The sequence below is a fragment of the Podarcis muralis genome, chromosome 4, assembly GCF_964188315.1.
Source record: "Podarcis muralis chromosome 4, rPodMur119.hap1.1, whole genome shotgun sequence".
Lineage (NCBI taxonomy): Eukaryota > Metazoa > Chordata > Lepidosauria > Squamata > Lacertidae > Podarcis > Podarcis muralis.
This window is the reverse complement of record NC_135658.1, coordinates 5,860,938-5,876,059: the sequence shown is the minus strand read 5'-3', so window position 1 is coordinate 5,876,059 and position 15,122 is coordinate 5,860,938. Positions and strand designations below refer to the sequence as shown.

Below are 15,122 nucleotides of genomic sequence, written 5' to 3'. Positions count from 1 at the left end.
CTCTAACTTAAAATGATTTTTGATTCATAACAAACTTAATAATGCAAACACATTGGCATTTGGCAATAACAAAAGTTCCTTTAGAAACACAATTTACAGACACTCATCATCTAGTCTCTAAAAACCAGTTTCTATGCAACCAGTCCATGCAGAATGTAGGCACCCTATATATAGAAAGGAGCAAAGCAGTGATATTTTAGGGAGCAGCCTAGCAGGCGGGGGCCATTGCTTACATCCTAGGAGCCTACACTACACAAAACACTGTTGCTGTATGTAGGTTTTATCTTATTTGCTTTTCATCTTATATTTAGGAAATGTACGTCCAGTTTTTTCCCCTTTAATTTTTTTGGGCCCCCCCCCAAGAAAGTGGGGCCCTAAGCTACAGTTTGTTTAGCTTATTCGTGACTCTGGCATTGACGGTGTGCTAGCTGGGACCCACAGGAGTTTGTGGTGTAAAATAATCTGGAGGGGGCAACAGGTTGGCGAAGGAGCACACAGAGGCCGGACCTTTGCCCTTAGATCCCTTTCTGCATCAGTTGAGGTTTGCTGGTTTCGGTCGCAAAGGTCATTTTTGAAGAGGCTGGGCAATGCCTTCCTCCTTTGAAAAGCGCTTTGTGACGTCGTCGGGACCGGTTGCATCCTGGCTGTTGTTGTTGTTGTTTAGTCGTTTAGTTGTGTCCGCCTCTTCGTGACCCCCTGGACCAGAGCACGCCAGGCCCTCCATTCTTCCACTGCCTCCCGCAGTTTTGTCAAACTCATGCTGGTAGCTTCGAGAACACTGTCCAGCCATCTCGTCCTCTGTCGTCCCCTTCTCCTTGTGCCCTCAATCTTTCCCAACATCAGGGTCTTCTCCAGGGAGTCTTCTCTTCTCATGAGGTGGCCAAAGTATTGGAGTCTCAGCTTCACGATCTGTCCTTCCAGCTTTAACTATACGGACCTTTGTTGGCAAGGTGATGTCTCTGCTTTTTAAGATGCTGTCTAGGCCTGTCATTGCCCTTCTCCCAAGAAGCAGGCGTCTTTTAATTTCGTGGCTGCTGTCACCAGCTGCAGTGATCATGGAGCCCAAGAAAGTAAAATCTCTCACTGCCTCCATTTCTTCCCCTTCTATTTGCCAGGAGGTGATGGGACCAGTGGCCATGATCTTCGCTTTTTGGATGTTGAGCTTCAGACCATATTTTGCGCTCTCCTCTTTCACCCTCATTAAAAGGTTCTTTAATTCCTCCTCGCTTTCTGTTATCAGGGTTGTGTCATCTGCATATCTGAGGTTGTTGATATTTCTTCCGACAATCTTAATTCCGGCTTGGGATTCATCCAGCCCAGCCTTTCCTGGCTGCTAGCTCCTGTCAAAGTCCCGCACGGGCAGGCAGGTGCTTGTGGCGACGGCCGAGAGAGAAGGAGCAAGTTGTGAGTCACCAAATTGTGACTGTGATGGGCAGCCGTTTCTTTTAGCGTTCCTTTTTTTAGCTGCAGGAAACTCCTTCCGCCCCCACATCCGGCAACTGTTTTGCAACTCCAGCGCCTCTGGGAGAGGGTGGCAGGAGAGGGTGCTGCCCTTGCGTGCTCGCCGGCACCCTTTCTTAGCTTGCACCTCGCCTCTTGCCCTAGAGGGCTCGGCCGTTCGGATTTAGCCTTCCAGACAAGAGGATTTAGTTGCAGGAGTGCGAAATTTTGCTAAAGGGCTTTTCAAAAGGCCTCGTGGTGCAATGCAATCGCTAGAGAATTATTTGTTGGTTTTGAAACTATCACTCCCGCAAGCAAGCAAGCAAACGACGGGAATACGGTCACACCTCAGGTTACAGACGCTTCAGGTTGTGTTTTTTCGGGTTACGGACCGCTGAAACCTGGAAGTACCGGAACGGGTTACTTCCGGGTTTCAGCGGTCACGCATGTGCAGAACCGCTAAATCGCGCTTTGCACATGCTCAGGATAGTGAATCGTAACCCGCACATGCGCAGACATGCTGCTGCGGGTTGCAGATTCTGTGGGTTGCGAACATGCATCCTGCACGGATCACGTTCGCAACCCGAACGTCCACTGTATATTGAATAAGGAGATTGTATTGACTTTTAGCAGCAAATAATAAATACGAGACCACATAACACTGGTCCTGAAAGATCTACATTGGCTCGCAGTACGTTTCCGGGCACAATTCAAAGTGTTGGTGCTGACCTTGAAAGCCCTAAACGTCCTCACTCCAGTACACCTGAAGGAGCGTCTCCACCTCCATCGTTCAGCCCGGACATTGAGGTCCAGCACCGAGGGCCTTCTGGCGGTTCCCTCCCTGCGAGAAGTGAGGTGTCAGGGAACCAGGCAGAGGGTCTTCTCGGTAGTGGCGCCTGCCCTGTGGAACACCCTCCCACTGACGGGCTGCCTTTCTCCCTCCTCAGGGAAGCGCCGCACACACGCTCCGCACAGCTCTTTAAAGGCAGAGCTGAGCAGAGCCTGGGATGCATGTTGTTGTTGTTTAGTCGTTTAGTCGTGTCCGACTCTTCGTGACCCCCTGGACCAGAGCACGCCAGGCACTCCTGTCTTCCACTGCCTCCCGCAGTTTGGTCAAACTCATGCTGGTAGCTTCGAGAACACTGTCCAACCATCTCGTCCTCTGTCGTCCCCTTCTCCTTGTGCCCTCCATCTTTCCCAACATCAGGGGCTTTTCCAGGGAGTCTTCTCTTCTCATGAGGTGGCCAAAGTCTCGGAGCCTCAGCTTCAGGATCTGTCCTTCCAGTGAGCACTCAGGGCTGATTTCCTTCAGAATGGATCGGTTGGATCTTCTTGCAGTCCATGGGACTTTCAAGAGTCTCCTCCATCACCAGAATTCAAAAGCATCTCAATATTTCTCTCTCAATAATATGCAATCTGTAAATTTCCAATTTACTTTCCATAATTTTATCCAATCCTCAAATTGTATGTTATGGCCTGTGTCTAAAGAAAAGGACACATTCTACTCATGCAAAAACATGCTGATTCCCAGGCAATCCGCGGGCCGGATTGAGAAGGCGATTGGGCCTTATCCCGCCCACGGGCCTTAGGTTGCTTAGCCCTGCCTTTGACCTTACTGCCTCGGGTGACCCTGCTGGGAGTCCGAGATTCCTGACGGCTTCGCTCACAAGGGTCATAGGAACATGCAAGCCCACTCACCACGACAGTAGAATTGGAGAGCTGGGAGGGACCCAGTGGTCATCTAGTCCAACCCCCTGCAATGCAGGAATCTCAGCTCGTGGGTCCCTGTTGGGGGGGATGCAACCGATCCCAGGTGATTAGGAGACATGACCGGTGGAGATTCCCTGTCTGGGACAACACTCGCCACTCCCCTAATTTATGTCATGGTCTGGCCAGCCAAATCATGGTTTGCCAGGGGAACAGCAAGCCAGTCCCCCCCCCCCCTCTGTGTATTGTGTTAAAAGAGAATGTTGGGGAAATTAAAAAGTACGCATGGGGAAGGGATAGAGAAGTCGAGGAATCCAGAACAGGTTAGCCACCCCTGCCCTAGGGCACACCCTGGTTAAGATTGGCAAAACCTTGAAAATGTTTCCTCCTTTTTTTGTCTTCAAACTGAAAAAAACAACACCCCAACCTGTAGGCAAGAACGCAGTTGTAAGTCTAACACTGTGCCTGCTTCAAAGGCAGATTTTATATACCGTATTTTTCGCCCCATAGGACGCACTTTTCCCCCTCCAAAAATGAAGGGGAAATGTGTGTGCGTCCTATGGAGCGAATGCAGGCTTTCACTGAAGCCTGGAGAGCGAGAGGGGTCGGTGCGCACCGACCCCTCTCGCTCTCCAGGCTTCAGGAAGCTATCCGCAAGCCTTGGGAGTGCTCCGAAGGTTTACGGATAGCAGCCTGCTCTGGGGGCTGGGGTCGTGGAAGCTCGGGCTTCCCCCGTCCCAGCCCCGTGGCTAAAAACAAAGCCGCGCGCAGTTTCTCCCAGCTGGAGAGGTTGCGCGTGGCTAAAGAGGAAGACTTCTTTGCTCTTTGGGGCTGGGGGGGGGAAATAATCCCCCCCTTTATTCCCCCCCCTAAAAACTAGGTGTGCCCTATGGTCTGGTGCGCCCTATGGAGCGAAAAATACGGTATAGATAGATAGATAGATAGATAGATAGATAGATAGATAGGATACACATCCAAGCCTGAAAAAGGGTTTTGTGTCACTCCAAAAGCTTGCACACTCCAAAGCTTGCACTTGTGCATACTTTGTATACTGTCGGTGTAAAGAATTTGCAGGGCAGCGTACGGTTCCTCTTTGTACTGTCTAGAGTAGACGGGATCGGGTTGATCCGTCAGTCCGACTGGTGGCCAGGCCTGGTGTGGAAATAGAATAGAAGATCCCATTTGCCAGCCATTGCTGTTCATATGATACACTTTCCGGTCATGGGGAGCAGAAATCTGAATAGGGAGCTCATCCAAACTTACCTTTTGCCCTGTTATTTCCAGGCACAGATTCATTCTTTAAAACTCTCTGTCCAAGCAGTTTTATATATATTTTTTGCTCCGGAGCTTCCCCTGCTCTGTAGTACAAAACCCGAGCAAATGTCAGTTCAGGTCTTCCAGAGATTGCTCTTTGCTCCGATTCAGCTGCGCAGCGATCCCGCTTGCTGTCCTGGCTTCTGGCTTAGCAGTACGCAGCCTCTCCTGGGCAGCGGGAGCCTTCATCCCGCTGCCCTGAAGAGGCTTTGCGTGGCTATCCCAGAAGCCAGAACAGCAAGAGGCTATCCCAGAAGCCAAATCCCTCTTGCTGTTCTGGCTTCTGGGATTCAGAATATTTTTTTTCTTGTTTTCCTTCTCCAAAAACTAGGTTTGTGTTATGGCCTGGTGCGTCTTATAGAGTGAAAAATATGGGAAATTGGATTTTTAAAATAAAATGCTTTTGGAGAAAAAAATCTTTCTAAAGATAGTTTTTTGTGTATTTAAGTTACAGAGAGCCTAGGGCTTGCTGATCAGAAGGTTGGCGGTTCGAATCCCCGCGACGGGGTGAGCTCCCGTTGCTCGGTCCCTGTTCCTGCCAACCTAGCAGTTCGAAAGCACGTCAAAGTGCAAGTAGATAAATAGGTACCACTCCGGCGGGAAGGTAAACGGCGTTTCTGTGCGTTGCTCTGGTTTGCCAGAAGCGGCTTAGTCATGCTGCCCACAGGACCGGAAGCTGAATGCCCGCTCCCTCGGCCAATAAAGCGAGATGAGCGCCACAACCCCAGAGTCGTCCGTGACTGGACCTAACAGTCAGGGGTCCCTTTACTTTTACCTTAGTTTTAAGTTTTTCATGCCTGCTAAAACTCAGTCTAAGTTTTTTTTTAAAAAAAGTTTAACCACATCAGTTAACAAACAGGGATACATATGCTATAATGTTATTGTTTTAGTTAAATAAATTGTTTAAATTGTTATTAAGGAAATGATTATTTTTCTCCTTCCAATAAAGTACAGCAGAAAAGTTGTCCAAATATAAACAGCTAACTTATTAAATCTCACAATAATTTCATAATTATCAGTCTATGTATTTATAATATTATAACCAACTCAGTAATTTTTGTTATAACTGTAAAAACTACAGAGGTACCTTGGGTTACAGACACTTCAGGTTACGGACGCTTCAGGTTACAGACTCTGCTAACCCAGAAATAGTACCTCGGGTTAAGAACTTTGCTTCAGGATGAGAACAGAAATCACGTGGCGGTGGCAGCAGGCCCCATTAGCTAAAGTGGTGCTTCAGGCTAAGAACAGTTTCAGGTGAAGAACGGACCTCCAGAACGAATTAATCCTAGGTACCACTGCACTCTGAAAATTTATTATTCCAAAAATAAAACCTTCATCTGGTTGTAAATATTAAGTTGATACCAGCAAGAATGAGTCTTTCTGTGAAAAAACGATTTAAATCAAGTCTTACTGACTAGTGATTTAAATCGTGATTTAAATTGATTTGATTTAAATGAAATCCACCCGGCTTGAAGGTGACTTTGCTGTGCTCTGTCTGATTGGCAGGTCCCGCAGATCATCCGCACGCTGTTTGTGCATCTGGTGCTAACGTGACGAAGCGCTTTGAACCACACAAAGGTCCCCTTGTTCCCCATCAGGGCATTCCCCAGATTGCAGGTGAGCATTCAGTAAACAGAAACACCAAACCACTCGCATGAGCTCTTCGTTGGGTCTGTGGATCAGGACTACGGAGGGGTGGGAAGGAGACCTTGCGAATGCTGTAAACTGCCTCTCCAATCATGGAATCCTCGCATTGTCACTTCAAAGCTTGCAGACTTCAAAGTTTTCACACATCCCTGTCTTGAATCCTGGCAGTAAAATCTCTGAGAAAGTAGAAATTTCTAGATGACTGAAATTTGCTGTGTGTGGGCCTTGCAAAAATGCAGGGTTGTTGTTCATGCTTCTCAGAGAGGGCTGGAGAGCCCAGCATGGGAACGGAACAGGAGATGACTTGCCGTTCCCATCATCATCATCATCATAATCATTTATTATTTGTACCCCGTCCATCTGGCGGCTTCCAACAGAATATTAAAAATACATTAAAATGGCACATATTAAAAACTTCCCTGAACAGGGCTGCCTTCAGATGTCTTCTAAATGTCAGGTAGTTGCTTATCTCTTTGACATCTGGTGGGAGGGCATTTCACAGGGCGGGTGCCACCAATGAGAAGGCCCTCTGCCTGGTTCCCTGTAACTTGGCTTCTTGCAGCGAGGGAACCACCAAAAGGCCCTCGGCACTGGACCTCAGTGTCCAGGCAGAACGATGGGGGTGGAGACACTCCTTCAGGTATACTGGGCCAAGGCTGTTTAAGGCTTTCAGGGTCAACACCAACACTTTGAATTGTGCTCGGAAACGTACTGGGAGCCAATGAAGGTCTTTCAAGACCGGTGTTATGTGGTCTCTGCAGCCGCTCCCAGTCACCAGTCTAGCTGCCACATTCTGGATTAGTTGTAGTTTCCGGGTCACCTTCAAAGGTAGCCCCACGTAGACTCCAAGCGGGAGATAACCAGAGCATGCACCACTCTGGCGAGATCAGTGTTCGAGTCTCCTAATCTGCTCACTGGGATTATGATTGGCTAGACCTGAGGATTCTTTGACGTTTTGCTATTGTTTGGGATAATTGCCTCCAGTTCAGAAGGTGTGGAAAGAGTGGGAGCCGAGCCAGGCGTTCTGTCCTAGGAGAAGGCTTTCTCAGTCACCTTATCTTTGCTTGTTGATCTGAGCAAGTTGATCTGTCAGGTGTAGGGGAAGGGAGAGTGGTACTTGAGTCCTCCATTGTTCTTTGCAGTGTTTTCACGGTAATTCACCTGAAGCACTTCAAGCAACCACTTCCTTGAACAGCAATATTTGGACTTAAATCCAAAGACACGGAAAGAAAAGGAGAGCGAGAGAAAGAATTTAGGTGGGCCTTCCCCTCCTTTTTTCTTTGATGGAGTTCCTGTTTCAGACTAGGTGCTTAAATGGCAAAGCCCAGAGTGGCTGGGCCAACCCAGCCAGATGGGTGGGGTATGTATGTATTGTAAGAAATGAAAATCTGCCCTTATTCTCTTATGGTGGAAATAAGTGCCCTTATAGAGTCCTTTGCAGGTTCTCCATCCGTCAGAGAAAATAACAGAAGCCAACCAGAGAATATCGAGAAGTAAGCCTGATCTATATTGAACTGTTGCAACAGGGTGCTCCTCTCACACGCAGGACAGGAGGAGGACCCCGAACCAAGGTGTGCCTGCCCTTATATAGACCTTTTAAATTGCCCGCCCTGAAGTCCAAGACCACCCCCAGACACATCATACCTACATCACAGAAAGGGTGGTCTACAGCAGAAATCTGAGTGTGTTGTTTATCACCTGTCTGGCAGGTGACCTGTTAATGCTCACTTGATTGGATACCCTGGGGAGCCTGGCCAGTCTTTTGTAATGACAAATACTTCGTTCCTGAGCCAGGTCACTGCCTCACACCCTATTCATATTTTAAATGTGCCCTTAAGACAGGATTTGTGAAGGAGGAGACAATGGGGAGGCTTTTCCATTTTCCTTGACCTTGCAGAGCAAACATGTGGTCAGTTTGGGAGCCAAAATGGCCCCAGGGCTGCCCTCCTGTGCTGCCTCAGACATGTGGCCCATACATTTATGTAGGTGTTTTCCTGGCACATCTATGAACATTTATTATATATATAAGACCTTAATTTTTTTATTTCAGTATGTATGTATGTATGTATGTATGTATGTATGTATGTATGTATAAACAACCAACCAATAAATAAAATTTTGCTTGCTTGCTTGCAATAGTGTCTGTATTTGGAATTAAAAGCTGAAACATGCCTCTCACCAGCTTTAGCCTTTGCTGAACGAATGCCCCATGTGTCTCCACAAATTAAGCCGGTGCATATTCAGTCAAAAGTCCACCTCACTGAATTCACTGGGGTTTGCTCACAGGCAACCCTGAGCAGGATTGGTGTTTTAGGTGCCGTTGAAAGGCGGATGGCTTTAAAAGAGGATTCGAAGACAACAGATAGCTCAGTTGACAAGAGCATGGTGCTGGCAATGCCAAGGTCACAGGTTTGATCCCTTCATGGGACAGCTGTGTTGTAGGGGGTTGGGCTAGATGACCGTTGAGGGTCCCTCTCAATTCTACAAGTCCATGATTTTATCTCTTTCCCTTGCTTCCTTCCCCAGGTGCGGCTGCCGTTTGGGGTCTAGCGAAGACGGAGGAGCTGGAGGGATGAAGTGAGGCCACGCCTGGTGCCCCCCCCAGTGCCATGGCGGACGGGGCCTCGCTCCCCATGGGCGACTGGCTCCGTGCCCTCCATCTGGAGCAGTACGCCGAGAACTTCGAGCGGAACGAGCTGTGGCGCGTCTCGGACTGCCAGCACCTGTCGGACGAGGCCCTGACCCGCCTGGGCATCCTTCTCCCGGGGCACCGTCGGCGCATCCTCTCTGGGCTCCTGAAGGCCTTCACGGAGGCGCTGCCCGTCATGGACGCCCCCAAACTGCCCCCCAGGAGGCCGGTGCCCATGAAACGCAACATCTTCCGCCCCGGTGCTGCGACCGCGGTTTCCTCCACGGAGCAGGAGGCTGGGAGCGACTCTGCAGCAGAAGCGTCGCCTCCTCGCCGGGAGCTGGAGGCAGCTCCCACGCCGCCACCCATCCCTCCCCGGACGAGCTGTCACCCGCCGCTGAAGTTTTCCTCTACTTCTGCGTCCGAACTTCCTGCAGGCCCTTCTCTTTTGGAGTTTACATCGCCAGCGAGAGGCAGACTCAGCCCGGATGCTGCGGCTGCGGAAGAGACGGGGAACCCTCCCTTGCCGCCTCTGCCTGCCAAGCGCCACCATCTGGAGGGCAAGCCCCCCACCCAAAAGGCCCCTCCAGTGCCCAGCCGCCCTCCCACGCTGCCCCCCAGGGGCCCACCCCAGAAAGCAGCGGCCAGGTGAGTCCGAGAGATGCAAAGGTGTTGGGCAGGGGGTGTTCCTGGGCGAGGGGATGGTCGCTTCCTTCCCACTGGCCTGCGCCACTGCGGTGTAGTGGTTAGAGTATCGGTCTGTGACTTGGGAGACCAGGGTTCGAATCCCCTCTCGGCCTTGTTGCTCACTGGGTGACCCTGGCCAGGCGCGTTTTGAACCTGGCTATTGGCCACTTGCAACCAGGTGAAGATGCCCGGGCGCCAGGATGGCACCTGAGGTCTTCACTGTAATAAATCTGCCCTTATTCCCTTTTGGGGAACACAAGAGCCCTTATAGAGTCCTTTGTAGGTTCTCCATCAGTTGGAGAAAATAACAGAGGCCAACCAGAGAATATTGAGAAGCAAAGCAGCTTGTAAGCCTGATCTTTATTGAACTGTTGCAACAGGGTGCTCCCCTCACACGCAGGAGAAAGAGGAGGACCCAGAACCCAGGTGTGCTTGTCCTTGTATAGACATTTTAAGTTGCCTGCCTTGGAGTTCAAGACCACCCCCAGACACATCATGCCTACATCACAGAAAGGGCGGTCTACAGCAGAAATCTGAATGCTTTGTTTATCTCGTCTGACAGGTTACCTGTTTAATGGTCACTTGATTGGATTGCCTGGGGAGCCTGGCCACTCTTTTGTAATGATACTTAGCTCCTGAGCCAGGTCAGGCTCACACCCTATTCATATCTTAAATGTGCCCTTGAGACAGGATTTGTGAGGGAAGAGACAATGTGGAGGTTTCCCACTTTGACCTTGCAGAGCAAACCTTTGGTCAGTTTGGGAGTCAAAAATGGTTCCAGGGCTGTTTTCCTGTGCTGCTTCAGACATGTGGTTTATATATTTATGTACGTGTTTGCTTGGTACATTTATTATATATATAAAGGTAAAGGTACCCCTGCCCATACGGGCCAGTCGTGTCCAACTCTAGGGTTGTGCGCCCATCTCACTTAAGATGCCGGGGGCCAGCGCTGTCCGGAGACACTTTCGGGTCACGTGGCCAGCGTGATGAAGCTGCTCTTGCGAGCCAGCACCAGCGCAGCACACGGAAACACCGTTTACCTTCCCGCTATAAAGCGGTCCCTATTTATCTACTTGCACTTTAGGGGTGCTTTCGACCTGCTAGGTGGGCAGGAGCTGGGACCGAAAGACGGGAGCTCACCCCGCCGCGGGGATTCGAACCGCCAACCATGCGATCGGCAAGCCCTAGGCGCTGAGGTTTTACCCACAGCGCCACCCACGTCCCTGTTATTATATATATATAAGACCTTAATTTTTTTATTTCACCACCATTGGGAGGTGCCTGCCCGGGGAATCCTTGGAGTTGCCTGTTTTCACGCAGAAATCCCACATCCTGTAGCTATTTTATCTGCGCAATCAGAACGGATTCCAGGAACCAAAAAGTTGCATCGAAAAAGACGACTTTTGAGCCGGCTGGCCCCCATATGACAACTAGGCATTCTGTTTTGGCGACTGTAACCCTGGTTTAAGGGGCCATTTGGTGCCTAGCCTATATATCTGAGTTTCTAACCTGAGTCGAACCTACCCTGCAGGGTTTTTGTGGGGTTAAATAAGGAGGGGGAGAAGAACCATGTGAAAAGGCAGCGCCGCCTTCTGGGAAACAAAAAACCACAAACGGTCTGGTGGCCTGTTTATGATGGCATTGTCTCGGCAAGCAGGCTTTAAAAAGAGTTAGCATTTGATTCGAGCTTCTGCAACTTGGTGCCCTTCAGATGGTTGGACGACATCTCCTATCAGCCCCAGTTAACTTTCTCACCCTGATCTGGCCACTGTGATCCACGCGACGGTCACCTCCAGGCTTGATGATTGTAACTCGCTCTACGCAGGGCTGCCCTTGAAGCTGACCCAGAAACTCCAGCGGGTGCAAAATGCCACGGCGAGGCTCCTTACGGGGTCTTCGCCGCGGGATCACATTCATCCAGTGCTTTACCAACTGCACTGGCTCCCGGTGGAGTACAGGGTCAGGTTTAAGGTGCTGGTTTTGACCTTTAAAGCCCTATGGGACCGCCTCTCCTGGTATGCCCCGCAGAGGACCTTAAGGTCCACAAATGACAACACTTTGGAGGTCCCAAGTCACAAGGTGGTTAGATTGGTCTCAACTAGGGCCAGGGCCTTTTCAGTACTGGCCCCAACTTGGTGGAACACTCTGTCACAAGAGACCAGGGCCCTGTGGGACTTGACATCTTTCCGCAGGGCCTGCAAGACAGAGCTGTTCTGCCTGGCCTTTGGTTTGGACTCAGTCTGACCCTTATGTTTCCCTCCCCTTATGGTTTTGATCTATGGGCTACTATTAAAATGAGGCTGCAATTTAAATTGTATTTTAACCCGTATTTTAAATTGTTTCATCCCCCCTTTCTTTCTTTTTTCCTCCTATTATGTTTTTATTGTAATTTTACTGGTGTTAGCCGCCCTGAGCCCGGCTCTGGCCGGGGAGGGCAGGGTATAAATAATAATAATAATAATAATAATAATAGGAATTGGGGAGGGGGCAAGGGGCTTTTAAGGACAGACAAAAGAAAGGACTTCTTTGCACAGCGCATGAGCTGTGGAACTCCCTGCCACAGGAGGCAGGGATGCCACCAACATGGATAGCTTTGATAAAGGATTGGACAAATTGGAGGAGGAGAGGGCTGTCCATGGATCCTGGCCACAATGGCTCTGTTCTCCCTCCACGGTCAGAGGCAGAAATGCTTCCAAATGCCAGTTTCCGGAACCCACAGGATAGACAGGGCTGTTCTGCTCGGATCCTGCGTTTGGGCTTCCCGTGAGCACTGGCTTGGCCAGGTGAGGTGAAACTTGAATTCCTACCTGGGCTGCAGTTTGCTTTCTGAGCTACAGTCCTCGGGATCCTCTGGCCTAGGACCCTCGTACCTACGGGACTGCCTCTCCCGGTATGCCCCATGGAGAGCCTCAAGGTCCATAAATAGCAACACCCCAGAGGTCCCGGGCCCTAAGGAAGTCCGATTAGCCTCAACCAGAGCCAGGGCCTTTTCAGCACTGGCCCCAACTTGGTGGAACGCTCTGTCTAATGAGACCAGGGCCTACGGGATCTGATTTCTTTCCGCAGGGCCTGTAAGACAGAGTTGTTCCGCCTGGCCTTTGGCTTGGAATCCACTTGATCCCCTCCCCCTCCTTTTTCCTTCTGTGATGGAACTCCTATTTGGGGACTTCCCTGGCTTTTTTCTGGCACATGTAGGATCAGTCTGGATAGCTGGCCTTGGTGAAGACTTGACGTTTTCATCCCCCCAAAAGTTTTTGATTTGAGTTTCTACTGAAATGAGGATGCATTTTAATGTTGTATTTTAATCTTGTTTTTTAAGTTGTATTTCAATCAATTGTTTTTATACATGGTGTTAGCAGCCCTGAGCCCGGTCTTGGCTGGGGAAGGCGGGATATAAATATTATTATTATTATTATTATTATTATTATTATTATTATTATTATTATTATTCTTCAAAAACTGCACGGAAGAGAACTTAAGAGAGACAAGCATTTCTGAACTGCCACCACTTTGTCCCAAAGAACAGCAAATCCGCTCAGATGGGTAGAATAGAACTTCCTTTTTGAGGGCAAATAGCCGGTTCCACCGAGTGAGGCTGTGACGACGCCTATTTTTGGGTGATGCTGCCACCTCGTGTTGAAATCAATTCAGCCAAGATCTCAGTGAGAGAAGTAAGTTAACAGGCACGGCGTCCCAGGAATGTCTCCTGTTCAAGTCCGGCCCACATTGTAGAATCATGGAATTGCGGAGTTGGAAGGGACCCCGAGGGTCATCTAGTCCAACCCCCACGATGCAGGAATCTTACAGGAGCACAGATGGGGGTGCCAATTTTCTGCATGCACAAAAACCATCCCCCCAACATCTCTAGTTAAAAGGAAACAACCTTGTCTGAGAACCTGGAGAATAATAATCATAATAATGGTGCGGTACGTTTGTGTCTTGAATCCTACTAGGTGACCTTGGGCAATCACTCCCTCTCAGCCTAACCTACCTCACAGGGTTGTTGTGAGGGTGAAATTGGAGTGTCACTGTGGGTGGCTTTCAACAGAATATTAAAATACAATAATCTATTAAACATTAAAGGCTTCCCTAAACAGGGCTGCCTTCAGACGTCTTCTAAAAGTCTGGTAGTTGTTTTTCTCTTTGACATCTAGTGGGAGGGCGTTCCAAAGGGCGGGCGCCACCACATAGAAAGCCCTGTGCCTGGTTCCCTGTAATCTCACTTCTCACAGGGAGGGAACTGCCAGATGGCCCTCGGAGCTGGACCTCAGTGTCCAGGTTGAACGATGGGGGTGGAGATGCTCTTTCAGGTATACAGGACCGAGGCTGTTTAGGGCTTTCAAGGTCAGCACCAACACTTTGAATTGTGCTCGGAAACGTACGGGGAGCCAGTGTAGGTCTATAGAGACACTGTACATGAAGCAAGCACTAGCAGGGCACTGGCAGTGGTGGCCCCCACAGGTGGAACTCCCTGCCTGGGAAAATCCCACTTCTAGCCATGTTCAGGCGCAGCTTGGAACCTCTCCTCTTTTGTTCAGGACTTTGGGATGTGTGTGTGCATATACGAAGGGTGTCAGGGAGATATTATCTGCTGCCATTTTTGTAGATTTTTTAAAACGATGAAATGTATTGCTTTGTTGCTTGAGAGCCGGTGTGGCTTAGTGCTTATAGTGCCGGACTGGGACCTGAGAGACCAGGGTTCGAATGCCCCACTCGGCTATGAAGCTCCCTGGGCGACCTTGGCTTAGCCTACCTCACAGGGCTGTTGTGGGGATCAGTTGAGGAGGGGGAGAACCATGTTGTTGTTGTTTAGTCGTGTCCGCCTCTTCATGACCCCCTGGACCAGAGCACGCCAGGCACTCCTGTCTTCCACTGCCTCCCGCAGTTTGGTCAAACTCATGCTGGTCGCTTCGAGAACACTGTCCCACCATCTCGTCCTCTGTCGCCCCCTTCTCCTTGTGCCCTCCATCTTTCCCAACATCAGGGTCTTTTCCAGGGAGTCTTCTCTTCTCAGGAGGTGGCCAAAGTCTTGGAGCCTCAGCTTCAGGATCTGTCCTTCCAGTGAGCACTCAGGGCTGATTTCCTTCAGAATGGAGAGGTTTGATCTTCTTGTAGTCCATGGGACTCTCAAGAGTCTCCTCCAGCACCAGAATTCAAAAGCATCAATTCTTCGGCGATCAGCCTTCTTTATGGTCCAGCTCTCACTTCCATACATCACTACTGGGAAAACCAGAGCTTTACAGGGATGTAATTGCAAAATTGGTATGCCGTGGTTCGGCTCGTTCCTCCTGGGCCGTGTCCAGAAAGTGGGACAAGTCTAAACTGAATTCTGTTCTCTTAGGCAAAGATCACAAGAGGACCTGGCTGGTAGCCAGATTCTGCGCCCAGATTTGTAGGCACAGATCATCCTCTAGAATAAAATAGCTTACTAGGAAAATGCTGAAGTTGCCCTTTGGGGCGCCTCAGGGTCAATTTTTATGGTAGCCCAAATCTCAGTTGGACGGGTGTATGTATATATCTCAATTTTAACTCATGAGCTATTGCTGCAATCTGCTCCGATTGTATAGTTTATCTTTATGAACGCTGTTTTTATTGTGTTATGTTATGTAAGCTGGTCTTTGACCGTAAAAAAATTATCTCATCCAACTATCTACCCAGCTCTACCTCTGACACAGGTCCTGTGTGAGTGTCTGGA

General features: G+C 49.6%; 1 protein-coding gene across 10 annotated transcripts in view; it reads left to right on the top strand.

The window, feature by feature from the left end:
• Nucleotides 1-15,122, top strand: part of ARAP1 (ArfGAP with RhoGAP domain, ankyrin repeat and PH domain 1) — a 143,644-nt gene that overhangs the window by 38,485 nt on the left and 90,037 nt on the right. For 7 of the 10 annotated variants that reach the window (XR_013392489.1, XM_077926830.1, XM_077926832.1 and 4 more), the window contains exons 2-3: nt 5,971-6,081; nt 8,638-9,388. Coding sequence is in view for 9 of the 10 variants with exons in the window: in XM_077926830.1 (XP_077782956.1) it covers nt 8,721-9,388 (668 nt within the window). In the remaining variant the exon portion in view is untranslated. The remainder of the gene's footprint in view (nt 1-5,970; nt 6,082-8,637; nt 9,389-15,122) is intronic. The other 3 variants (XM_028725785.2, XM_028725786.2, XM_028725787.2) reach the window with 1 other exon arrangement.